The following is a 26,928-nucleotide window of genomic DNA, read 5'->3' as shown; positions in this document are numbered from 1 at the left end:
GAAAGCACATGTGGACATGAGGTGGTGGCTGGCATGCACTGCCGCAGTCTGGCCACGGCCTCTGGGTGTGGGTGGTAAAGTGTCCTAAGTGCATACCTAAGCCTTGCTCTGCTCCCCTCCTCTCCTTCCTGTTCCAGGGTGAACCCCCATGAGTTATTTACAGCTCAGGAACCCTCAGTGCATCTTCTCAGTGTAAAAGTGAACATGAATGAGTGAAATGACAATTGTAATCATAAAACTATTTATTGGTACTGAGCTCTATAGTAAAATACCTATATTGCCTCAGTTAGCCTTCAATTATGCTTTAAAGTAAGTTAGCTATTTTTATTTTCTTCATAAACAGTTAGTATCAAGCCATCTGTAGATTTTTTTAACTCCAAGCTCATCAAATGTAGATGGTGATTAAATGACATCTACTCACATGTTAGCCAGAGGGTATTCATGGGAAACGCCGGCACCTCCACACACTTGGATGGCCTGGTCAATAATTTTGCAGACGGCCCGAGGAGCGGCCACTTTAATCATTGCAATCTACATAAACAAGATATAAAAAGAATGTTCCTTTCTTAGACAATACACAATGTGATAGAATTTGATATAATCTGTATTTTCTTTGTGAAAAGAAACAAGGGAACTTTCCCACATACACACACCACTGAAACACAATCTTTGATGAAAGCCAACAAAGATCCACTAATGCAGCTAACGGACATATTTCAGTCAACACAGACCTTCTGGAAAGAGATATCTCTTCCAAATCACATTTTATTAACTTATTTATTACTTGTATTGTCTTGTTTCTAAAAGGATTTCAGGCAACTGATAAGTGACATTCATCACCTTAGGGATCATAAAGAGTTAAAAAGTCTTCGATAATCAGTTTTCCCTTGGCAATTTCATTGCTTTTATAATTAAACGATCATGTTCTTATTCCAAATAAGCCAGAAACATAAGAAGGCAGGGGACGAGAGGTGTCTTCTATGAAACATTTCTATGTGGCAGCACAGTGCTCTGCATTCTGTATCAACTTGGTCAGTCTTCGCTAGAACCCTAGGCCATAGGCAGACAGGTCACATACTTTGCCCAAGTCAAGAGGTTAGCAGAAAGTAACATACCGGGTACAATTCCAAGTCAGTATGAAGTCTGGTATTTCCCTACCTTCTCTGCCTTCTCTTGCTGCATCTCAAGAAAGCTGAAGATATTCTGCATCCTGAAAATCATTCCCTAAAGCAGCCCAGTGAAAGGAAAACTAGCAAGGGTGATTGTATAAATGTATAAATTATACATTTATAATTTTTAAACCAAAATCACATGGAAGCTTCTGATATTCTGAGTGCCCTCAAGGCACCATGAAACCTGGAATGCCCAAAGAGTGGAACAAACTTCTCGGAGAAGGCTTGGCAGATGGTGGTCCAAGGGGCCTCACCTCCTTCTTAGCACCAGAGCTGCCCAGAGTATCAATGCTATGGGCAGCTTTCAAGGTCAACAAGCGGATCTCCTCAATGGCAATGCGGCTTTCAGCGATCCAGTGAGCCACCACCTCCTGCAGGGGAGCAAAGGGCAGCAGAAGAAGGAGGAGATAAGCTGGTGTCTGAGGTCCACATGTAACACAGACTGGTAGTTTGGTGAAAACATCCTCTATGCCAAGGACTGTTCTCAAGCCTTACTCTATATATTTTAATTATATATTTTAAATAAATATATTTATTTAATCTTTGGCTGCGTTGGGTCTTAATTGCTGCATGCGGGCTTTCTCTAGTTGCGGTGAGTGGGGGCTACTCTTCGTTGTGGTGTGTGGGCTTCTCATTGTGGTGGCCTCTCTTGTTGCAGAGCACAGGCTCTAGGCATGCGGGCTTCAGTAGTTGTGGCACGCAGGCTCAGTAGTTGTGGCGCATGGGATTAGTTGCTCCACGACATGTGGGATCTTCCCAGACCAGGGCTCGAACCCATGTTCCCTGCATTGGCAGGCAGATTCTTAACCACTGCACCACCGGGGAAGTCCTCTATATATTTTTAAATGGAAGAGTTAATTTGTTTGAAATAACCAGCCAGCCACATACCCATGGAATGCTGCAGGTAACATTGGTGGATTTTAGAAAAAACTTTATTTGCTAAGAAAAATAATTTATTTTGGATATCCTGGTGTCTAAAGTTAAGATGGTCTAACTGAGCAATTTTCTTATTGCCAAGACACTCCTTACTGGCCCTTCTGAATGCTAACTGCACACTACCATTGACACTTGGTTAAATGTAAGGTGGTGGACCTGCTTTATAGACAATCTAGATAATTCCTAAGATAATTTCAGTGTTAGAATGGTCCAGCATCCTTTGTTGTGTTATCACTATTATTTATTTAGTAAACATGAACTTTTTCTTTGGTGAACAGTTCTATGAATTTTAACACGTGTATACTGGTATAACCACAATCAAGATACAGAACAGTTTCATCTCCCCCAAAAAACTCCCTCATGCTGCCCCTTTTTAACACTACTTCTGCCCTCTAGCAACCACTGAATGGTTCTCAGTTATTATACTGTTGCCTTTTCCAGAATGTCATATAAATGGAATCATTTAGCATGTATTCTTTAGAGGCCGGCTTCCTTCACTCAGCATAATTCCTTTGAATTTCATCCGAATTGTTCTGTGTATCAACTGTCCATTCCTCTTTATCACTGAGTAGTATTCCATTGTAGGGATGTAACACGATTTGTTTTTCCATTCACCTGTTGAAGGACAGTTGGGTTATTTCCAGTTTTGGGTGAATTATTAACAGAACTTCTATAAATATCTGTATATGGGTTTCTGTGTGAACATACCTTTTTACTTTTTTAACGCAAATACCAGGAGTGGAATTGTTAGGTCATGTGGTAAATACTTGTAAGAAGCCGTCAGTTTTCCAGAGTGACTGTACCATTTTGCATTCCCACCAGCAGTATATGAGTTCCAGTTACTCTTCAAACCATCAGCACTTGCTATCATCAGTATTTTAAAATTTTAGCCATTTTAACAATGTGAGATATCTCATGGTGGTTTTAATTTGCATTTCCCTAATTGCTGATGATATTGGTCACCGCTTGATGTGTTTATTTGCCATTTATAAATTCTGTTTGGTGGCAAGTCTGTTCAAGTCATTTGCCCATTTTTAAAGTGGGCTTAGAGAGCTGGGCTTAGAGTTCATTATTCAGTCATTTGTTAGATAGGCAACTTGCAAATACTTTCTCCCAGTCCATAGCTTTTTTCATTCTCTTAATAGTGACTTTCATAGTGCCAAAGTGTTCAATTTTAATGAAGTACAATTTGTCAATTTTTCCCTTATGTGTCATGTTTTTGGTGCATGTCTAAGAACATTTTGCCTAATACCAGGTCAGGAGACTTTTATCTTCGTGATATTTTCACCTATATAAAAAAGTCAATTGACCCATGTTTTTATGAGTCTGTTTCTAGACCTGCTATTCTGTTCCAAAGACCTATGTGTCTCTCCTTATACCACACTGTCTTGATTGTCGTAGCTTATGGTAAGTCTTCAATCAGATACTGTGATTCCTCCAACTTTACTCTTCTTTTTCAAACTGTTTTATTATTTTAGTTTCTCTGTATTTCCATATAAATTCTAGGATCAACTTGCTTATATCTACAAAAATGTTCTGCTGGGATTCTGATTGGAATTACATTAAATCTATAGATCAATTTGAGAATAGCTGACATCTTTACTATGTTAGCCTTCCAATCCATGAACACAGTATTTCTCTGTATTTATTTAGGCTCCTTTTGGTTTCTTTTACACTTTTATAATTTTTAGCATCTAGATTCTATACATGTTTGGTTAGATTTGTACCTATTTCCTTTCTTAGTCTATTGTAAATGGTATTTAAAAAATTTCAGCTTCCGATTGTTCACTGCTAGTATACAGAAATAAAATTAATTTTATGTGTTGATTCAATCCTATGACTTTGCTAAAGTCACTTATTATTAGTTCTAGGAGGATTGTTTTGATTTGTTTGGTAGATTTCTAAGGATTTTCTACACAATCATGTTTACAAAGAGGGGCAGCTTTATTTATTTTTTCCCCCAACTATGCACTTTATTTCTTTTTCTTGTCTCACCACAATGGCTAAGACTTCCTCTATGATGATAAAGAGCAGTGGTGATGGGACTTCCCTGGTGGCACAGTGGTTAAGAATCCACCTGCCAATGCAGGGGACATGTGTTCGAGCCCTGGTCTGGGAAGATCCCACATGACGCTGAGCAACTAAGTCTGTGTGCCAAAACTACTGAGCTTATGCTCTAGAGCCTGTGAGCCACAACTACGGAGCCCATGTGCCACAACTACTGAAGCTTGCGCACCTAGAGCCCATGCTCCACAACAAGAGAAGCCACCGCAATGAGAAGTCCGTGCACTGCAATGAAGAGTAGCCCCTGCTCGCCCCAACTAGAGAAAGCCTGCATGCAGCAATGAAGACCCAACACAGCTAAAAATAAATAAATAAATAAATAAACATTTTAAAAGTGTTAAAAAAAAAAAAAAAGAGCAGTGGTGAGAGTAAACATCCTTGCTTTGTTCCCAATCTTGGGAATGAAAACATTCAGTCTTTCATTATTAAGTATGATGTTGGCTGTAGAATTTTTAGATGCTCTGTTTCAGGTTAAATAAATTCCTTTCTATCTCTAGTATGCTGAGAGTTTTATCATGAATAGATGCTGAATTTTGTCAAGTGCCTTTTTCTATCAATCGATATGATCATGTGGTTTTTCTTTTCTAGGCTGTTAATATGGCACATTACAATGATTAATTTTCTTAATGATTGATATTCGAATATGAATCAGCCTTGCATTCCTGGGATAAACCTCACTTGGTTGTCCTTTTTACATATTGCTGGATTATATTTGCTAGGTTTTTGCATCTATACTGGTCTGTAGTTTGTTCTTGTCTGGTTTTGGATTAGTGTAATTCTGGTCTCATAAATGAGTTGGCACGTGCTTCCTCCTCTTCGTTTTTCTGGAAGAGATTGTGTAGAATTTGTGTTATTTCTTCTTTAACTGTTTAGCAGAATTTACCAGTGAAACCATTTGGGCCTGAAGATTTCTTTTCTCAGGATATTTTAAACTGTGTATTCAGCTTCTTTAATAGTTGTAGAACCATTCAGGTTATCTATTTCACATTCAGTGAGTTTTGGTATTTTGTGGCTTTTGAGGAATTGATCCATTTCATCTAAGTTGCTAAATTTATGTGCTCTGTATACATGCCTGAGTGTGTGTTTCCTAAGCCCCAGATCTAGAGTGGAGCAGATTCTACCTCAGCTTCAGCACCAGTCCCTATTCTCCAGTTCAGGTTTTCCCAGAGAACTCCACATTGTGGTTTATAGAATACTTGCACAAATTATGAAATTGGTATTTCCAAAGACTTCTATTTCCAGGAAGAGGGAATAGATGTATGTTTCCCTATTCCTCCTGCAAAGTACAACTAAAATCTTGGGTATCATCCATAGAACAAACACAAGAAGACTCTGAAAGGTAGAGAGAAGAAGCCAGACTGGCCAGGGACTTTGGGAACAGAAGAACAACATGGTAGTAAGTTCCCTCCGTTTCCTCTTTGTCTCATATATCCCAGACTTGGAGCTGAAGAAGCCAGCAACCTGGAAATACCAAGGAGCACAGACAAAAATCAAACGAAGAACAGCCTCAACAAATACTGTCTTTAGCTGAAGGATTGGGAAGGGGCAGCTAGAAAGACAGAAAACTTAGAGAATAACCACTCTACCCAAGCCAATACTAAAAAAAAAAAAGCACTGGCCCCACTCCTACTCATGCCAGCACAGACTTCCACCCTTGTGAGTGCTGAGATGAGGTACCTCAACACCCTTGCCAGGGTGGTATCAGACAGAGAGTGTCAAGTAAGGAGCAACACCAGGAACAAGTTCCCTCCCCTCTATGATGTCATTGGGGACCACTCAATGATGAGAATGCACCCCTTTCCTCAGCTATCAGTGGAGGCTGAGTGGGAAGCTGTACTTCTACCTACCTCTGCCTGGCAGTAATGAGGTGCAACCCCTTCCTCTAACAGAGCAGTGTCAGAGAAACCCAGCTAAAATAGAAAGTTTAAATAAGATCCAGAATCTCATAACATAATATGAAAATGTCTAGGTTTTAACAAAAAAATCATTTGTCATGCCAAAACCCAGGAAGTCTCAAAATTTATGATGATGACAACTCTGAGATAACAGAAATGTTATAATTTCTGACAAAGATTTTAAAGCAACTATGATAAAAATGCTTCAATCAGTAAATAGAAACACAACTGAAACTAATGAGAAAACAGAAAGCCTCAGCAAAGGAACTTAAGTCTTAGTAATGAAATTACTAAGAAGAAATAAAGAAGAAAAAAATGGATATTTTGTAACTGAAAAATATAACCATTTAAATAAAAAGCTCAGTGGATGGGCTCAACAGCAGAATGGAGGGAACAAAGGGACAAATCAATGAACTGGAAGACAGGACAATGGCAATTGCCCAATCTGAACCACAGAGAGAAAACAGACCAAAAATTTTTTTTTAAAGAATAGCATTAAAATAAACAAATTAATTAATTAAAAAATTTTAAAAAGAGAATCTCAAGGAAAATTGAAAAATACACTGATGGGATTAATATGAAAATACAATACATAAAAATTTGTGGAATACAGGTAAAGCAGTGTTGAGAGGAAAATTTACAGCACTAAACACATAGATTAGAAAAGAGGAAATGTCTCACATCAATACTCCTTGCTACCGCACCAAGAACCTAGAAAAAAAAGAGCAAAATAAGTCTGAAGAAAGCAAAAGAAAAGATATGATAAATAGCAGAAATCAATAAAATTGAAAACAAAACAAAAAAAAGAGAAAATCAATGAAACAAAGATCTTGTTAATGTTAAGTCATATCAATTATTATATTGTATAATTTTATATATTAATAATTAATATATATTCTTTGAAAAGACCAGTAAAATTGACAGACCTCTAACAAGACAGACAAAGGAAAAGGAAGGTACAAATAACTAATTTCAGTAATGAAACAGGGTATCACTGAAGACCCTGCAGACATCAATAGGATAACAGGAGAATATTATGAACAACTCTAAACACATAAAATTGACAGCTTAGACAAAATGGATCACTTCCTCAAAAAATACAAACTACCACAATTCATTCAATATAAAATAGATAATGTGAATAACCCTATAACTATTAAGGAAACTGAACTGTAAATTAAAAACTACCCCCAGACCAAATCTCCAGGCCCAAATGGTTTCATTGGAGAACTCTACCAAATGTCTAAAGAAGAATTAACATAAATCTAGACAATCTGGTTTTCTTTAATTAACAATAATCTTTTGATGTTCAGACTACCTGCCCTTTGTTGCAAAACTCCTATATATCCTGGCTCCCTCCTAGGAACAGTTCTCTCAGGGTTACTTGAGATGCTGTCTCTCAGGCTTGAAGTCCTAAAAATTTCCACCAAGTAAAACATAACTCTCGGGACTTCCCTGGTGGGCCAGTGGGTTAGACTCTGTGCTCCCATTGCAGGGGGCCCATGATCAATCCCTGGTCGGGGAACTAGATCCCGCATGCATGCATGCAGCAACTAAGAGTTCGCATGCCACAACTAAGAAGTCTGCATGCTTCAACTAAGAACCCACGTGCCACAACTAAGAGAGTCCACATGCTGCAACTAAAGATCACGCATGCCACAACTAAGACCTGGCGCAGCCAAAATAAATAAATAAATAGTAAATTTTAAAAATAAATAAAACTTTCAAAAAAAATAAAAAGAATTATACATAATGACAAAGTAGGGTTTATTCTAAGGATGCAAAGGTAGTTTAGTATTGAAAATCGATCAATGTACTCCATCATATTAACAAACTGAAAAAAAATCACATGGTCATACAAATTAATGCAGAAAAATCATTTGACAAAATTCAACATTCATTCATGATAAAAACTCTCAGAAAACTAGTTATAGAGGGTAATTCAACTTAACAAAGAACATCTCCAAAAATCTGCAGCCAACATTATACATAATGTTCTACTAAGAAACTGGATCACTCATACACAGCTGGTGAGAATGAAAAATGGCATAGTCATTCTGGAAGACAGTTTGGTGGTTTCTTAAAAAACTAAACATGCAACTACCACATGACCCAGCAACTGCATTTTTAGGCATTTATACCAGAGAAATAAAGTCTTAAGTTTATGCTAAAACCTATACTTGAATGTTTATAGCAGCTTTATTTGTAACAGCTCAAAACTGAAAAAAACCCAAATATCCCTCAACAGGTGAATAGTTAAACTGTGATAATCCACACCAAGGAATACTACTCAGCAATAAAAAGAAGCCAGCTACTAATACATATAACCTGGATAAATCTCCAAAGAATTATGCTGAATGAAAGAAAACAACCCCAAAAGTTTAAATACTGTATAATTTCTTTTCTGAAATGACAAAATTATAAAGATGAAGAACAGATTAGTGGTTGCCAGGAGTTAAGGAGGAAGGAGGGGTGAGAGTGAAATGGGTGCAGCTATAAAATGACAACATGAGGGCTCTCTGTGGTAATGGAAATGTTCTGTATCTTGACTATATTGATGACAATATCTTGGTTCTGATAATGTATTATAGTTTGATAAGATGTTGCAACTGGGGGAAACTGGGTCAAAGGTACAAGGTTTCTCTCTGTATTATTTTTTTTTGAATTTTACTTATTTTTTTATACAGCAGGTTCTTATTAGTCATCCATTTTATACATATCAGTGTATACATGTCAATCCCAATCACCAAATTCATCACCCCTCCACCCCCAAACCCTGCCACTTTCCGCCTTCATGTCCATACATTTGTTCTGTATGTCTGTGTCTCAATTTCTGCCCTGAAAACCAGTTCATCTGTACCATTTTTCTAGGTTCCACATATGTGTGTTAATACACGATATTTGTTTTTCTCTTTCTGACTTACTTCACTCTGTGTGACAGTCTCTAGATCCATTCATGTCTCAACAAATGACCCAATTTCATTCCTTTTTATGGCTGAGTAATATTCCATTGTATATATGTACCACATCTTCTTTATCCATTTGTCTGTCGATGGGCATTTAGGTTGTTTCCATTACCTGCCTACTGTAAACAGTACTGCAACGAACATTGGGATGCATCTGTCTTTTCGAATTATGGTTTCCTCTGGGTATATGCCCAGTAGTGGGAATGCTGGATCATATGATAATTCTATTTTTAGTTCTTTGAGGAACCTCCATACTGTTCTCCATAGTGGCTGCATCAATTTACATTCCCACCAACAGGGCCAGAGGGTTCCCTTTTCTCCACACCCTCTCCAGCATTTGCTGTTTCTAGATTTTCTGATGACGCCCATTCTAACTGGTGTGAGGTGATACCTCACTGTAGTTTTGATTTGCATTTCTCTAATAATTAGTGATGTTGAGCAGCTTTTAATGTGCTTCTTGGCCATCTGTATGTCTTCTTTGGAGAAATGTCTATTTAGGTCTTCTGCCAATTTTTGGATGGGGTTGTTTTTTTCATACTGAGTTGCACGAGCTGCTTCTAAAATTGGAGGTTAATCCTTTGTCAGTTGCTTCATTTCCAAATATTTTCTCCCATTCCGAGGGTTGTCTTTTCATCTTACGATTTCCTTTGCTGTGCAAAAGCTTTTAAGTTTCATTAAGTACCATTTGTTTAGTTTTGTTTTTATTTCCATTTTTCTAGGAGGTGGGTCAGAAAGGATCTTGCTGTGATTTATGTCATAGAGTGTTCTGCCTATGTTTTCCTCTAAGAGTTTTATAGTGTCTGGCCTTATATTTAGGTCTTTAATCCATTTTGAGTTTATCTTTGTGTGTGGTGTTAAGGAGTGTCCTAATTTCATTCTTTTACATGTAGCTGTCCAGTTTTCCCAGCACCACTTATTGAAGAGGCTGTCTTTTCTCCATTGAATAATCTTGCTTCATTTATCAAAAATAAGGTGACCATATGTGCATGGGTTTATCTCTGGGCTTTGGATCCTGTTCCATTGATCTATGTTTCTGTTTTTGTGCCAGACCATACTGTCTTGATTCCTGTAGCTTTGTAGTATAATCTGAAGTCAGGGAGCCTGATTCCTCCAGCTCTGTTTTTCTTACTCAAGATTGCTTTGGCTATTCAGGGTCCTTTGTGTTTCCATAAAAATTGTGAAATTTTTTGTTCTAGTTCTGTGAAAAATGCCTGTTTGATAGGGATTGCATTGAATCTATAGATTGCTTTGGGTAGTATAGTCATTTTCACAATGCTGATTCTTCCAATCCAAGAACATGGTATATCTCTCCATCTATTTGTATCATCTTTAATTTCTTTCATCAGTGTCTTATATTTTTCTGCATACAGCTCTTTTGTCTCCTAGGTAGGTTTATTCCTAGGTGTTTTTTTTTTTTTTTTTTAGGTACATGGGCCTCTCACTGTTGTGGCCTCTCCCGTTGTGGAGCACAGGCTCCGGACGCGCAGGCTCAGTGGCCATGGCTCATGGGCCTAGCTGCTCCGCAGCATGTGGGATCTTCCTGGACCGGGGCACAAACCTGTGTCCCCTGCATCGGCAGGTGGATTCTCAACCACTGCGCAACCAGGGAAGCCCTATTCCTAGGTATTTTATTCTTTTTGTTGCAATGGTAAATGGAAGTGTTTCCTTAATTTCACTTTCAGATTTTTTCATCATTAGTGTATAGGAATGCAAGAGATTTCCGTGCATTCATTTTGTATCCCGCTACTTTACCAGATTCATTGATTAGCTCTAGTAATTTTCTGGTAACATCTTTAGGATTCTCTATGTATAGCATCATGTCATCTGCAAACAGTGACAGCTTTACTTCTTTTACGATTTGGATTCCTTCTATTTCCTTTTCTTCTCTGATTGCTGTGGCTAAAACTTCCAAAACAATGTTGAATAATAGTGGTGAGGGTGGGCAACCTTGTCTTGTTCCTGATCTTAGTGTAAACGGTTTCAGTTTTTCACCATTGAGGATGATGTCGGCTGTGGGTTTGTTATATATGGCCTTTATTATGCTGAGGTAAGTTGTCTCTATGCCTACTTCCTGGAGGGTTTTTATCATAAATGGGTGTTGATTTTTTTCCAAAGCTTTTTCTGCATCTATTGAGATTATCATATGGTTTTTCTTCTTCAATTTGTTAATATGGTGTATCACATTGAATGATTTGCATATATTGAAGAATCCTTGCATTCCTGGGATAAACCCCACTTGATCATGGTGTATGATCCTTTTAATGTGCTGTTGAAGTCTGTTTGCTAGTATTTTGTTGAGGGTTTTTGCATCTATGTTCATCAGTGATATTGGCCTGTAGTTTTCTTTCTTTGTGACATCTGTCTGGTTTTGGTATCAGGGTGATGGTGGCCTCGTAGAATGAGTTTGGGAGTGTTCATCCCTCTGCTATAGTTTGGAAGAGTTTGAGAAAGAAAGGTGTTAGCTCTTCTCTAAATGTTTGATAGAATTCGCCTGTGAAGCCATCTGATCCTGGGTTTTTGTTTGTTGGAAGACTTTTAATCACAGTTTAAATTTCAGTGCTTGTGATTTTTCTATTTATATTTTCTATTTCTTCCTGGTTCAATCTCAGAAGGTTGTGCTTTTCTAAGAATTTGTCCATTTCTTCCAGGTTGTCCATTTTTTGGCATAGAGTTGATTGTAGTAATCGCTTATGATCCTTTGTATCTCTGCAGTTTCAGCAGTTACTTCTCCTTTTTCATTTCTAATTTTATTGATTTGAGTCCTCTCCCTCTTTTTCTTGATGAGTCTGGCTAATGGTTTATCAATTTTGTATATCTTCTCAAAGAACCAGCTTTGAGTTTTATTGATCTTTGCTATTGTTTCCTTCATTTATTTCTGATCTGATATTTATGATTTCTTTCCTTCTGCTAACTTTGGGGTTTTTTTGTTCTTCTTTCTCTAATTGCTTTAGGTGTAAGGTTAGGTTGTTTATTTGAGGTGTTTCTTGTTTTTGAAGATAGGATTGTATTGCTATAAACTTCCCTCTTAGAACTGCTTTTGCTGCATTGCATAGGTTTTGGGTCATCTGTTTTCATTTTCATTTGTTTCTAGGTATTTTTTGATTTCCTGTCTGATTTTTTCAGTGATCTCTTGGTTATTAAGTAGTGTATTGTTTAGCCTCCATGTGTTGTATTTTTTACAGCTTTTTTCCTGTAATTGATATCTAGTCTCATAATGTTGTAGTAGGAAAAGATACTTGATATGATTTCAATTTTCTTAAATTACCTGAGGCTTGATCTGTGACCCAAATATGATCCATCCTGGAGAAAATTCCATGAGAAGCTGAGAAGAAAGTGTGTTCTGTTGTTTTTGGATGGAATGTCCTATAAATATCAATTAAGTGCATCTTGTTTAATGTATCATTTAAAGCTTGTGTTTCCTTATTTATTTTAATCTTGGATGATCTGTCCATTGGTGAAAGTGGGGTGTTAAAGTCCCCTACTATGATTGTGTTACTGTCGATTTCCTCTTTTATGGCTGTTAGTATTTGCCTTATGTATTGAGGTGCTCCTATGTTGGGTGCATAAATATTTACAATTGTTATATCTTCTTCTTGGATTGATCTCTTGATCATTATGTAGTGTCCTTCTTTGTCTCTTCTAATAGTCTTTATTTTAAAGTCTATTTTGTCTGATATGAGGATTGCTACTCCAGCTTTCTGTTGATTTTCATTTGCATGGAATACCTTTTTCCATCCCCTCACTTTCAGTCTGTATGTGTCCCTAGATCTGAAGTGGGTCTCTTGTAGACAGCATATATAAGGGTTTTGTTTTTGTATCCTTTCAGCCAGTGTAGGGCTTTTGTTTGGAGCATTTAATCCATTTACATTTAAAGTAATTATTGATATATATGTTCCTATTCCCATTTTCTTAATTGTTTTGGGTTTGTTATTGTAGGTCTTTTCCTTCTCTTGAGTTTCCTGCCTAGAGAAGTTCCTGTAGCATTTGTTATAAAGCTGGTTTGGTGGTGCTGAGTTATGTTAGCTTTTGCTTGTCAGTAAAGGTTCTCCTTTGAATCTGAATGAGATCCTTGCTGGGTAGAGTAATCTTGGTTGTAGGTTTTTCCTTTTTATCACTTTAAATATGTACTGCCACTCCCTTCTGGCTTGCAGAGTTTCTGCTGAAGTATCAGCTGTTAACCTTATGGGGATTCCATTGTATGTTATTTGTTGTTTTTCCCTTGCTGCTTTTATTATGCTTTCTTTGTATTTAATTTTTGACAGTTTGATTAATATGTGTCTTGGTGTATTTCTCCTTGGATTTATCCTGTATGGGACTCTCTGTGCTTCCTGGACTTGATTAACTATTTCCTTTCCCATATTAGGGAATTTTCAACTATAATCTCTTCAAATATTTTCTCAGTCCCTTTCTTTTTCTCTTCTCCTTCTGGGACCCCTATAATTCAAATGTTGGTGCGTTTAATGTTGTCCCAGAGGTCTCTGAGACTGACCTCAATTCTTTTCATTCTTTTTTCTTTATTTGGCTCTGCAGTAGTTATTTCCATTATATTATCTTCCAGGTCACTTAGCCATTCTTTTGCCTCAGTTATTCTGCTATTGAGTCCTTCTAGAGAATTTTAAATTTCATTTATTGTGTTGTTCATCATTGTTTGCTCTTAGGTTCTTCTAGATCCTTGTTAAATGTTTCTTGTATTTTCTCCATTCCATTTCCAAGATTTTGGATCATCTTTACTATCATTATTCTGAATTGTTTTTCACGTAGACTGCCTATTTCCTCTTCATTTGTTTGGTCTGGTGGGTTTTTACCTTGCTCCTTAATCTGCTATGTATTTCTCTGTCTTCTCATTTTGCTTAACTTACTGGGTTTGGGGGTGTCCTTTTCACAGGCTGCAGGTTCGTAGTTCCTGTTGCTTTTGCTGTCTGCCCCCAGTGGCCAAGGTTGGTTCAGTGGGTTGTGTCAGGCTCCTGTTGGAGGGGACTACTGGCTGTGTTCTGGTGGATGAGGGTGGATCTTGTCTTTCTGGTGGGCAGGTCTGCCTCTGGTGGTGTGTTTTGTGGTGTCTGTGACCTTATCATGATTTTAGGCAGCCTCTCTGCTAATTGGTAGGGTTTTGTTCCTGTCTTGCTAGTTGTTTGGCATAGGGTGTCCAACACTGTAGCTTGCTGGTTGTTGAGTGGAGTTGGGTCTTGGCGCTGAGATGGAGATCTCTGGGAGATTTTCACCATTTGATATTACATGGAGCTGGGAGGTCTCTAGTGGACCAATGTCCTGAATTCGGCTCTCCCACCTCAGAGGCACAGGTCTGACACCCCGTTGGAGCAGCAAGATCCTGTCATCCACATGGCTCAGAGTAAAAGGGAGAAAAAAGGAAAATAAATAAATAAAATAATAAAATAAAAAATAATTATTGAAAATAAAAAAAAATTTAAGTAATAAAAATAAAAAAAGAAGAGAGCAACCAAACCTAAAAACAGAGCCACCAATGATAACAAGCACTAAAAACTATAGTGAAAAAAAAAAAAAAAAAACCAAAACCCGGACAGATAGAACCCTAGGACAAATGGTAAAAGCAAAGATATACAGACAAAATCACACACAGAAACATATACATACACACTCCCAAAAAGAGAAAAGGGGAAAAAATATATATATATCATTGCTCCCAAAGTCCACCACCTCAATTTTGGGATGATTCATTGTCTATTCAGGAATTCCAGAGATGCAGGGTACTTCAAGTTGATTGTGGAGATTTAATCCGCTGCTCCTGAGGCTGCTGGGAGAGATTTCCCTTTCTCTTCTTTGTTCGCACAGCTCCTGGGGTTCACCTTTGGATTTTGCCCCGCCTCTGCATGTAGGTCACCTGAGGGCAACTGTTCTTTGCTTAGACAGGATGGGGTTAAAGGGGCAGCTGATTAGGGGGCTCTGGCTCACGCAGGCCGGGGGGAGGGAGGGGTACGGAACACGGGGTGAGCCTGCGGCGGCAGAGGCTGGTGTGACGTTGCAACAGCCTGAGGTTCGCCATGTGTTCTCCTGGGAAGTTGTCCCTGGATTACGGGACCCTGGCAGTGGCGGGCTGCACAGGCTCCCGGGAGGGGAGGTGTGGATAGTGACCTGTGCTTGCTCACAGGCTTCTTGGTGGTGGCAGCAGCAGCCTTAGCATCTCATGCCCATCCCTGGTGTCTGTGCTGATGCACCTGTTTCTGGAGCTCATTTAGTCAGTGGTCTTAATCCCCTCTCCTCGTGCACCGTGAAACAAAGAGGCAAGAAAATGTCTCTTGCCTCTTCGGCAGCTCCAGACTTTTTCCTGGACTCCCTCCTGGCTAGCTGTGGTGCACTAGCCCCTTCAGGCTGTGTTCACGCAGCGAACCCCAGTCCTCTCCCTGGGATCTGACCTCCGAAGCCCGAGCCTCAGCTCCCAGCCCTGCCCGCCCCGGCGGGTGAGCAGTCAAACCTCTCGGGCTGGTGAGTGCTGATCGGCACCGATCCTCCGTGCGGGAATCTCTCCGCTTTGCCCTCTGCACCCCTGTGGCTGCACTCTCCTCTGTGGCTCCGAAGATTCCTCTTCTGACACCTGCAGTCTCCACCCGCGAAGGGGCTTGCTAGTGTGTGGAAACCTTTCCTCCTTCACAGCTCCCTCCCACTGGTGCAGGTCCTGTCCCTATTCTTTTGTCTCTGTTTTTTCTTTTTTCTTTTGCCCTACCCAGGTACGTGGGGAGTTTTTGGCCTTTTGGGAGGTCTGAGGTCTTCTGCCAGCATTAGTAGGTGTTCTGTAGAAGTTGTTCCACATGTAGATGTATTTCTGATATATCTGTGGGGAGGAAGGTGACCTCCATGTCTTACTCTTCTGCCGTCTTGAAGCTCCTCCCAGGCAATCTTGAAAAGAGAAAAGTGTAAGAAGTGACAGTTGATGCCATGAGCAACTCTTTAGCTCCTACTCCAGCAGCATTGTGGAGTTGTGTCCATGGCCTCAAACATTCACATCTTCTTACCTCTTCCAATAGTGCCCATCTAACAGCTGAACACTTGCTCTCAAAGTTAACTAAAGGGGTTCTTCCACAAATTATTCCTAGGTATGTGCCATAAAGCAGGCTGTTATTTTTCCATAAGAACAATGTTACAACTAAATCATAGATATGCTGAATAATATTTCATAAAAAAGCAAACATGGCCTATAGGAATTCAAGGTAAAAAATATACTGCAAAATTTTTATGATTGTCACAAATGTACCTTACAAGGGGTTGTAAAGTACATTTGTGACAATCTTATAAAATGTACTAAAATACACATGTCCGGCAAACATGACTAGCAAGGTTCTCTAGAACACAATTTTATTACTACAAGTTTGACCTAACACTACATGCTAGCAATCATAAGTATTAAATATTTAATAATAATTTTTCTTGCCTCCTTAAAATTTACAAGGGCTTTTGGGGAGATGATTTGGATATCTCATTTCTCTTAAAAAGTTTTCTATTTCAGCTTAAAAGCTCCCTTCAACATTTCTTATAAGGAAGGAAGTCTGAAATGATAGCGTCTTTTCCTCTTTTTTTAAAAAAATAAATTTATTCAATTATTTATTTTTAGTTGCATTGGGTCTTCGTTGCTGTGTGCGGATTTTTCTCTAGTTGCAGCGAGTGGGGGCTACTCTTCATTGTAGCGCACAGGCTTCTCATTGCAGTGGCTTTTCTTGTTTTAGAGCACAGGCTCTAGGTGCGTGGGCTTCAGTAGTTGTGGCTCACAGGCTCAGTAGCTGTGGCTTGTGGGCTCTAGAACGCAGGCTCAGTAGTTGTGGCACACGGGCTTAGTTGCTCCATGGCATGTGGGATCTTCCCGGACCAGGGTTCGAATTTGTGTCCCCTGCATTGGCATGCAGATTCTTAACCACTGCGCTACCAGGGAAGTACCGTCTCTTTTTCTCTTGATAAATATTGTCTAATTTGGATTGTAGTGCCCAGATGTAACTATATTGTTTACTGTACTTTGTAAACAACAGACTCAGTAGTACATAATTTAGAGACGAGAATTCAAAATATCATGAACATCCCACCAAATGCTGATCCCATTTCTACTTGCATTTCTCCATTGACAGGAATCTCACTTCTTTTTAAAGCAGTCCATTCTATTTTTATCTCTCTCTTATTTCACTGAGTTTTAGGCTATTTTCCTATATCTCTCCACTTATCTGTCCTAATTCCTTCCAGAAAGCCAAAGGACAAGGCTTCCTTCCTCCTTACAACAGCCCTCTCATGTCCACTACTACTGGAGGGCTAGTAGTAGTGGACATGTACAGAGGGCTAGTACAGAGGGCTAGACACTAGTACAGAAGGCTACTGTACGAGGTTCTCTAGAGAACGAGAGTCTGGGAAAGTTGAAGGAATTGTCCACACTCTGTGTGCTGAGGTGTTGAAGCACTTAAAGAGTTATTTAATCGTTCACAAAGATAACTACCTCTGGTCAGACTATATTTAAATTCAGACATAAATATGTTTTGTGGAAAACATATTTTCTCCTTGTTTATGCAGAGGAAATCTCTTGCTGACCAAGTAATGCTGTTTTGGTTCAAGGTTAGTGTAGTACATTGGGCTACAATAAATTCAAATAAGTAATTATCCTTACATGTGAATACAGTTTCTTCTTAAAGGCCACCCTTTGTTTTGCCCGTTCACACATGATCTGCAAAGCACGTTCAGCCAAACCTATTGTTCTCATACAGTGGTGGATTCTGCCAGGTCCAAGGCGGCCTTGGGCAATTTCAAATCCCCTACCTTCACCTGTGAGAAAGAAAGGATAACATGACCACAGCCTATTTCTTTTGTTATTTACACAAATCCTGAGAAACTAATGAGATGCCCTCAATAAAAATGGCATTCCAGTAGGAAAAAAGTCAGTTCTGTAATAAGGTTCACTATACCTTTATGGAACTTTGATTTCTATGTATTTTAAACCACCATCATGAAAAACTTGGATCAAATTTAAGAACTGTCTTTTGAGTACCTACTCTGCATAAGTTGTTTTGTTAGTGCTGCAATGGTTACAAATGTAGATTAGACACAGACCCGAGTTTAGAACCTAGAAGAGGGGCAAGGATGCTAGGGATAAGGGATACGGAGAGGGACAAGAAAGGCAAAGGAGAGAGATGCTGTCTCTTCATCATGGTAACCTTAGGGCCTGGCAGGATCAGGGGCTTGTTGAGTGGATGAGATGAGGAATACAAGAACCTTCCTGAAAGAGGTGGCATCAGAGGTGTTCCCTGAAGGTTGAGTAGGATTCCAACAAGCAAGAAGATGGAGCCATTCTAGGCATACAGTATTCAAAGTTATTTATGCTTCTAATGTGTATATGACTTGAATTCAGAAAGTACTGAGGTTTTAGTAAAACAAGTAGAGGCTTGAAGATCACGTTTTAGGAAAAAGTGTGTTGCTCTGAATTGTCTAATTTTTGTATTTAGCTGTGTTTTCAACTGATGTGACACCACATCAAATACTTAAATAAAACCTTATTATTCCATGAAGAAAATCCACCAAAGGAAAAAATTTTCCTTTATAAATGGAGTAAATAAGAGGCGAAAGTATCTAAATTATGGTATACTTCGTATCTTTTCCAGATTTAGACCTGAAAATATTTTAAAACAAAATAATAGAGAATCATTTTTCCAAACTTATCTCACCTAGTATTAGATTGGTGGCAGGAACTCGCACTTGATTAAAATGGATCTCAAAATGTCCTCCATGGAAATTGTCTATAAAATAGAGAATAAAATTTTCAAAAGCAAAATGAATTGACCATAAAACAGTCACAGATAATTAATCTATTGAAATATAATTACTCAAAGATAGTGGAATTTAAAGGCCATAATGTCATACATTCCTAGGTAGACCAGAGCCCTGAACCCCCAGCACTGTGTAGGCCAGAAAACTTATCAACTGTTTTAGAAATTTTAAGAGATTTTAGATATCATTTCATCAAGAGGTTTCTGAACTCATTCTCTGAAGTTGTAGAGCTATGAAAAAGGAAGACGGCTCCACAGCTCCAATCAGACTATTTTATTATTGTTTTATTATTGCTTCTTCTTTGAAATTTTTTATATATGGGCTTCCAAAGAAAATTCTGCTCGGAAAAGAAAAGTTCCAATGGTTCAAAAATTGAAAGTGAATAAAGTAATTTAAATTTCTGATTTGACCATTGTGGAAACCAATGCCTGATGATGTGAAGAACCTGCTTGAAGGGACAGAGCAGGTTCAGCATTAGAGACAAAGCTGAGGCTGGGCCTTCAGGTATGTTTGCTCCCAGTCTAGGCTTGTTCACTGTGTGTTTGCCTCTTGAAAATGCTGGCATGTGACTGAGATTGGGAACACATTCACATTTTGTCTTTATATCACCCCTCCTCCCTGCCAAATTCTTCAGATAATCTCATGCTAACTCCACACCCTTTCCCAGTCAGAATAGATATTAATAATCAATTATGTCTGTTTCCTTTGGCCTTGGCACTGTTTCCTTTGGCCTTGGCACAGGGAGTTGGAGAGGTGCTGGTGAAATTGTCATACTGAAATTTCAAACATAGGCTCTACAATGGAGGGTATCCGTAGCCAACCAACATTATAAACTCATTTTGGTGGTCTTTCAGGCTGTTGCTCTGCAACCCAGTGACTTCCCATGCACAGTGAGCTTGTTTATCCCCATCTTGCCAACACTTTTCTTTTCTTTATAATTCAATCCTTTTTTTTTTTAGTTAATTTGTATTGGAGTATAATTGCTTTACAATGTTGTATTAGTTTCTACTGTACAGCAAAATTAATCAGCTACACATATCCCCTCTTTTTTGGATTTCCTTGCCACTTAGGTTATCACGTGCATTAAGCAGAGTTCCCTGGGCTATACAATATGTTCTCATTAGTTGTCTATTTTATACATAGTATCAATAGTGTATATGTGTCAATCCCAATCTCCCAATTCCTCCCCCCTCCCTCCTCCCCCCTCCCTTGGTATCCATACATTTGTTCTCTATGTCTGTGTCTCCATTTCTGCTTTGCAAATAAGATCATCTATACCATTTTTCTAGATTCCACATATATGCATTAATATACAATATTTGTTTTTCTGACTTACTTCACTCTGTATGACACTCTCTAGGTCCATCCACATCTCTACAAATGACCCAATTTCATTCCTTTTTATGACTGAGTAATATTCCATTGTATATATGTACCACATCTTTTTTATCCATTCATCTGTTGATGGAAATTTAGGTTGCTTCCATGTCCTGGCTATTGTAAATAGTGCTGCAATGAACACTGGGGTGCATGTGTCTTTTTGAATTATGGTTTTCTCAGAGTATATGCCCAGGAGTGGGATTGCTGTGTCATATGGTAGTTGTAGTTTTAGTTTTTTAAGCAACCTCCATACTGTTCTCCATAGTGGCTGTATCAATTTACATTCCCACCGACAGTGCAGGAGGGGTTCCCTTTGCTCCACACCCTCTCCAGCATTTACTGTTTGTAGATATTTTGATGGTGGCCATTCTGACAAGTGTGAGGTGATACCTCATTGTAGTTTTGATTTGCTTTTCTCTAATAATCAGTGTTGTTGGGCATCTTTTCATGTTTGCCAACACACTTAACCTGTGGGTGCATTCTCCAGCTGCAGCCTACAGAAAGTGATGATGCCAAATGTTCCATAAAACTGCAAGTCTTATATCCACTACTTGAGTATTTTCATTAGCCACTTTCAACAATAAACAGAAAGCCAGCATCACCACAAAACCTGAAGTTCAGTAAACTTTTTCATAACATTTATCACTGGCTGACAGCTATATAACTTCTTATTTACATGTTTGTATTTATTCTCTGTCTCCTTCCCCCAGCATGTAAGCTCCACAAGGGCAGAGATCTTGGTCTACTGTGTTCACTAATGTATTTTAAGTACCTGGAACGGTGCTCAGCACTCAACAAATACTTGCTGAGTGAGCAACCTGATTGGCAAGGAAACAGTGAACGTGAGCCTGAGCAAAAGTATCCTTGCTTCTTAGAAATTCCACCCAAGGACAGAAGGAAGGAAAAGTTTTGCATTCAAATCAGTCAAAACCCATTGCTTATTAATAGCTCTTGAGGTTGATTGACTAAGAAAGCTAAACTTGAAAACAAAAATGAATGTTACTATGGGTTACCTAGATTTAATTTTCCAGGTGTATTTCATTAATCTATTCTCCTGGATGATGAAGAGAAGACGGGCAGACAGAGTCATTATTCCTTGAATACTAGTCTGCCCTTTCCCAAAAGCAAACAAAACGTGGTAGAATGCTGCACCACCTCTCTTTTTATTTGTTCTATTCTGAACTCCACTCGTATTTTTATTAAGCGTCAAAAAATTTCTAAAAACCCATCTTGTGCATTAAAATGCTATCTGGGGACTTCCCTGGTGGTCCAGTGGTTAAGAATCCACCTTCCAATGCAGGGGACATGGGTTTGATCCCTGGTCAGGGAACTAAGATCCCACATGCTGCGGGGCAACTAAGCCCACGTGCCGCAACTACTAAGCCTGCGCTCTCTAGAGCCTGCGCACCACAACTAGAGAGCCTGCCCACTGCAACGAAAGATCCCACATGCCGCAATGAAGATCCTGTGTGCCACAACTAAGACCTGATGCAGCCAAATAAATAAATATTTAAAAAAAATGCTATTTAGTCCCTTCAGTGTTACTGCATATTCTAGTCCTCCTGCTTGCAAATACAAGGACAGGTTGACTGAGTACTTACCCAGGTAGCCAAAAACAGACAAGGGCCTTATTACTTCTACTCCAGGTGTGTTGATGGGAACAAGAATCATGCTGTGTTGTTTGTGTCTGGTCAAAAGAAAAACAGATGTTAGGAAAAGTGTGCTAAGTGGAAAAATAAAACAGATGTTAGGCAGAGTCTCAACTGTCATTTTTTCATTGTTGTTATCATGTAATTATGTAAGCAATGATGTCTGGAATGGGAACTGTGTAAAAAACATACATTAAGTACATTCAGATGCAGGCTGTGATCTGGAACAATGATGATTTTAAAATATGTGAAAGTTATTTAACTGAGGCTTCTCATTGCTCAAAGTGGTAACTGGCAACTGATGTTCAATACACTAAACATTTCAAAACTATTGCCTTGGATCTAAATGTCTAACTTACAAACAGTTTTGAAAAATTTTATATATCTTATAATCTGATCCAAACAGCTTTGAGGATTCAGCAACACTTTTAATACAGGAAATTCCACAGTGAAGAATGTACAGTAACACTCCCTAAAACGTTTTCTAAATACATGTTTTAGCAAAATAATTGTGAAATACAAACATGTGACATTTAATGTCATAATATATTTTATATTATTATGATTTGTGAGCCCAAATGGTGCGTTTTAAGTAAATTAAGTGGATACAGAGAAAGACCTACTCTTATTCCTCATAGATTTCTCAATCACTATTGTTTTATTACCTGGTTACACAGTTATTGTTACTTTTTCCCATAACAATTGCAATTTTGCACTTTGGATTCCCAGCTCCTAAAACCAGAGAGAAAATGAGAACAATACATCATAAAAAGAAATTTTTAGCCTGACATTTCACCGTAAAAGTTCTAATCTTTCTAAGTTTACCTCTGGGAAAACAAACAAACAAACATACAGGAAGAAAACCCTTAATTCATTAAAAAAAATAATGCTATGTACAAAACTGTGTATCACCCAAGAAAAATCACTAGCCAAGGCCAAGAATGGACTTCTCAATGAGAGCTGCTGCACGAAAATAACCAGAAGTCAAAGAAGCCATGAGGGACTTCCCCGGTGGCGCAGTGGTTGAGAGTCCACCTGCCGATGCAGGGGGCGCGGGTTCATGCCCTGGTCTGGGAGGATCCCACGTGCCGTGGAGCAGCTGGGCCTGTGGGCCGTGGCCGCTGGGCCTGCGCATCCGGAGCCTGTGCTCCGCGGCGGGAGAGGCCACAGCAGTGAGAGGCCCGTGTACCGCAAAAAGAAAATAAAAATAAATAAATAAATAAATAAAGAAGCCGTGAAAGAACTGCAGCCCTTAAGACAAAATGACAGCTCTCCCATTCATACTATTTCAGACATCAGCATGCTAGAAAGGTTGTGAACTTCTTCTAGCATATTTCCTCCTGTTTAGATACCATATTTTCTGACATATGGACAAGAAGTACTAAAACTCATGATATTTACTCCCCAACCAGTGACTGAGAAAGACCTAATTTCCCCAGCCATGGGGCTGGGTGAGGGTGAGTCTATTTGAGGATTTCAGTACCCATCCCAGATTACATCATTTGCCCTAGTTACGCTATGGAGTAGCTGAAGATGGTTTACTTGGAGCTGTCCACATATATGAGGCTCTGATTCCACCTTCAGTAAGCCTAGGTTTTCATTCATTGATTTATTAAGGGTTAAAATTTGAAAATATAAAGCTATTTTCATTTTAATGTAAACTTTTATTTAACTACAGTTTAAGGTCTATGGCAATTCCCCAAAGGGGCCTTCTTGCAAAAAGTAAGTTTCATTTTCACCAGTCTAAGCACCTAGTGCCTCAGGGAAACTACCATTTAACTGGTGTTCTAATTATAAGACTGCAAGCAACTGGGTCAGATTAAGTTAAACACATAACTTCTTATAAAAAGTGGTTTTAGGAGATGTGAAATCATATAAAGATAAAATCTGAAAGAAGATTTCAGAACATCAGGATGATTCAAATGGTAGATGATAATACTTAAATTACACTGTGCATCTTAACTGAAATTTCTTATCTGAAAACACTGGGCTGGGGGAATTTTTTTTACCCTTGATTCGTCCTGGCTCTGCAATAATATGTAATCATGCTTTGATTCTTAGCTAGAAATTATTGAGAAAAGAGTCTTTTCCAGAAAGGCTTACTTTTAATTTTTCAACTGGATATTTTTCTACTTGGGGTTTTTGAGCTTTTACTCGTAGGAAGACTTGAGGCCCTTAGGCTGAAGAGTCAGGCCACTTGCCCCATATAACACAGTGTCTCCTTGGTGAGTGTACTTCTGAAAATCAGATTAGGACATAATGGTATGACTTGGGGTTCATTTTCATTACAGATCTTTTCTTTGTCTACTTTCTATCCTGGTAATCAAGAACATTTTGGGTAAATCTTTTAAGGTTTCATGGATTTTAATTCTAGATAAACAGAAGCTGAATCCTTCAAAAGTAAAATCTTCTCTACAATTCCCTCAAACCCTAACCAAAAGCCATCTTTTTCCAATTCTATATTTCTCTCTAATATTTCCCAATAGTATTTCTTGTCTTGTTCTTTCTATCATAAAAAATTGTTGTCACAGCTTTATGTAAGTGCCCAACAGATTTCAGATATCAGGTAAATTTTGAAGAAACTCAAGAAACAAGGCAAATAATTCTTTAATTCTGCTTTGCTCAATCTAATATGGAAAACAATTCAGATTCTTAAAAGATAAAACTTCTAAATTGGCTCTCCTTTTTGGGGTCATTAAGTAGAGGAAGTAAGGGTGAATATATAAGCTGTAAATTTTGAAATATTTTGATTTAACCTTGATGTTTCAGAAAATGGGAAAACTCTCTCACAAATATATCATCTCATCTTAGCTACAAGCATAATTTGGCAGGTGCAGCAACAGAAATGTCCTTCTTCTAAAGGGAGTTTTTGCTCTCATGTTATTTTAGTTAATGAACAGGATACCAAATGTCATAAATTAAATATATTAAAGGAAATCTGAATAGACCAGAAAACATCTAAATATATCTGCTGTGTCACAGGCCTTCATGAATGAAAACAGATGGCATAGATAAGATAATTTTGTTTTTAATCCAGACTCTGTGGTATTTCAAGACTGTTCAAGTGCCAGGATTAAGTCAGGCTGAAAAGGACATTTTACTGATATTTGCTGATGAGTTTTAATTTCACAGGCTCTTACAGCCACATGGTTATCAAACAAAATCATTCTCTAACACAAGGAAAGATGACAGGTAGAGAAAAACATGACTATTGGGTATGGATATGGTCTGTAACAATAAAAAAAAGTGATATAAACAATAATATAATGTGAAGTGCAGTTAGCTATGTACAAAGTCTCAAGGTTATTTCTTCTACCAACATTGAACTTCTAAGGTGAAATACTTAAACTTCATTTGGTCTTAGCATTAATACTTAGTTTTAATTCAAATACGAATAAAAAACCAATATGAGTTAAGTAACATTTTAAAATGAAATTTCCACTTGTTAAAAAAAAGAAAAAGTTTATCATTCAGTTAAAGAAAAAACAATCTCATGTGTGCCTTTGGAATATGTGCTATTATTAATAGGGGAAACAACCTTTGAAATTCACTTACTCTACTGCTAGGAAGGTTTACATTTAATAAGTATTCAATAAATGTTACATGCTGTCACTATTACAAAATATAGTTGGATCAAAATCAGGTCCAAATAGATCAGAATTGAAAATTTAAAAAAAAATTAAATAATCAAGACATTAAAGGGCTTCCCCGTTGGTGCAGTGGTTAAGAATCCGCCTGCCAATGCATGGTACACGGGTTCAAACCCTGGTCCGGGAAGATCCCACATGCTGCGGAGCAACAAAGCCTGTGCGCCACAACTACTGAGCCTGTGCTCTAAGGCCCATGAGCTACAATTACTGAATCCCATGCACCACAACTACTGAAGCCCACACGCCTAGAGCCCATGTGTCATAAAAAGAGAAGCCACCGCAGTGAGAAGCCCGTGCACAGCAACGAAGACTCAATGCAACCAAAAATAAATAAATAAATAAATAAATTTATTTTAAAAAGACATTAAAAAAACTAGAAGAAAAAACAATTTAGTATCTATGAAATCTCTGGATGGGAAAGAAATGTTGAGCCTCAAAAATAAATGTGGGGATTCCCTGGCAGTCCAGTGGTTAGGACTCTGAGCTCTTACTGCCAAGGCCCCGGCTTCAATCCCTGCATGCAGCCAAAAAAAAAAAAAAAAAAAAGAAATCAAAGGAAAAAGATTGACTGGTTTAGCTGTATAAAATTATTGTACAGTAAGAAACAAAATTAAAGCAAAAAACAATTTAGGGAAAATATCTCACACATAGCTGGCAAGGGCAGGGGAAGGGTACTGAATCTGTTACAAGTCATTTAAGACAGCAAGATGGTAGTGGAATAACACATTCAACTGGCAACGTTCTAGGGAAATAGACACTTCCATATATTATTGGTGAAAGTGCAAAGTAATACCATTCCTATGTAGTACAATTTGGTAATATCCATCAAAATTACAGATTCGCTTATCCTTTGATCCACCAATTCAACTTCTGGGATTTATCCTACAGGTATAGCTGTTTCTGAATGAACTGACAGATGTAGATTATTAACTGTAGTAGTATTGTTTATACTTGCAAAGAATTGGGCATAAATCAATATCCATCAATAGGAGACTATTATATGGTATGTCCACATAATGGAACCCTTCTAAAAAGAATAAGGAAGCTTTCAATGCACTTAATTGAAAGAACTGTAAGATTATTCTACAGAATGCTATCTTTAGTGTAATAAGAAAAGGGATAGTTATACATGGTTAGTCCCATTCTTCAACATCCCTCAGTAAGATTAGATTAAGTGCAGTTTCCTACCATATCTATAAAGATGCTCTCTATAACATTATTTGTAATAGCAAAATGCTGGAAACATTCAAAGTCCTATAGCAGTTGAATGGTAAGTCAAATTATGGTAATCCACATAAAATATTATTTAGCTACGAAAAATGTCATTTATAGTGAGTTTGAATAACATGAAAATGCTTAAGCAAAAATGCTAAATAAAAAACTCATATACAATATGAATTCAATAGGTGGTATGGACACTAAAGAGTAATCATAAGATTATTAAA

General features: G+C 38.1%; 1 protein-coding gene across 1 annotated transcript in view; it reads right to left on the bottom strand.

Moving 5' to 3' along the window:
- ACAD11 (acyl-CoA dehydrogenase family member 11) overlaps nt 1-26,928 on the bottom strand; it is a gene marked incomplete at its 5' end in the record, with an annotated part of 88,059 nt that overhangs the window by 1,683 nt on the left and 59,448 nt on the right. The window contains 6 exons of the mRNA XM_079923074.1: nt 422-531; nt 1,427-1,543; nt 17,651-17,805; nt 18,702-18,773; nt 21,786-21,871; nt 22,499-22,565. Of these exons, the coding sequence (XP_079779200.1) occupies nt 422-531; nt 1,427-1,543; nt 17,651-17,805; nt 18,702-18,773; nt 21,786-21,871; nt 22,499-22,565 (607 nt within the window). The remainder of the gene's footprint in view (nt 1-421; nt 532-1,426; nt 1,544-17,650; nt 17,806-18,701; nt 18,774-21,785; nt 21,872-22,498; nt 22,566-26,928) is intronic.

Source organism: Stenella coeruleoalba, assembly GCF_951394435.1.
Source record: "Stenella coeruleoalba genome assembly, chromosome: 5".
NCBI classification, from domain to species: Eukaryota; Metazoa; Chordata; class Mammalia; order Artiodactyla; family Delphinidae; genus Stenella; species Stenella coeruleoalba.
Note: the sequence above shows the minus strand (reverse complement) of the source record. Positions and strands in the feature narration are given on the sequence as shown.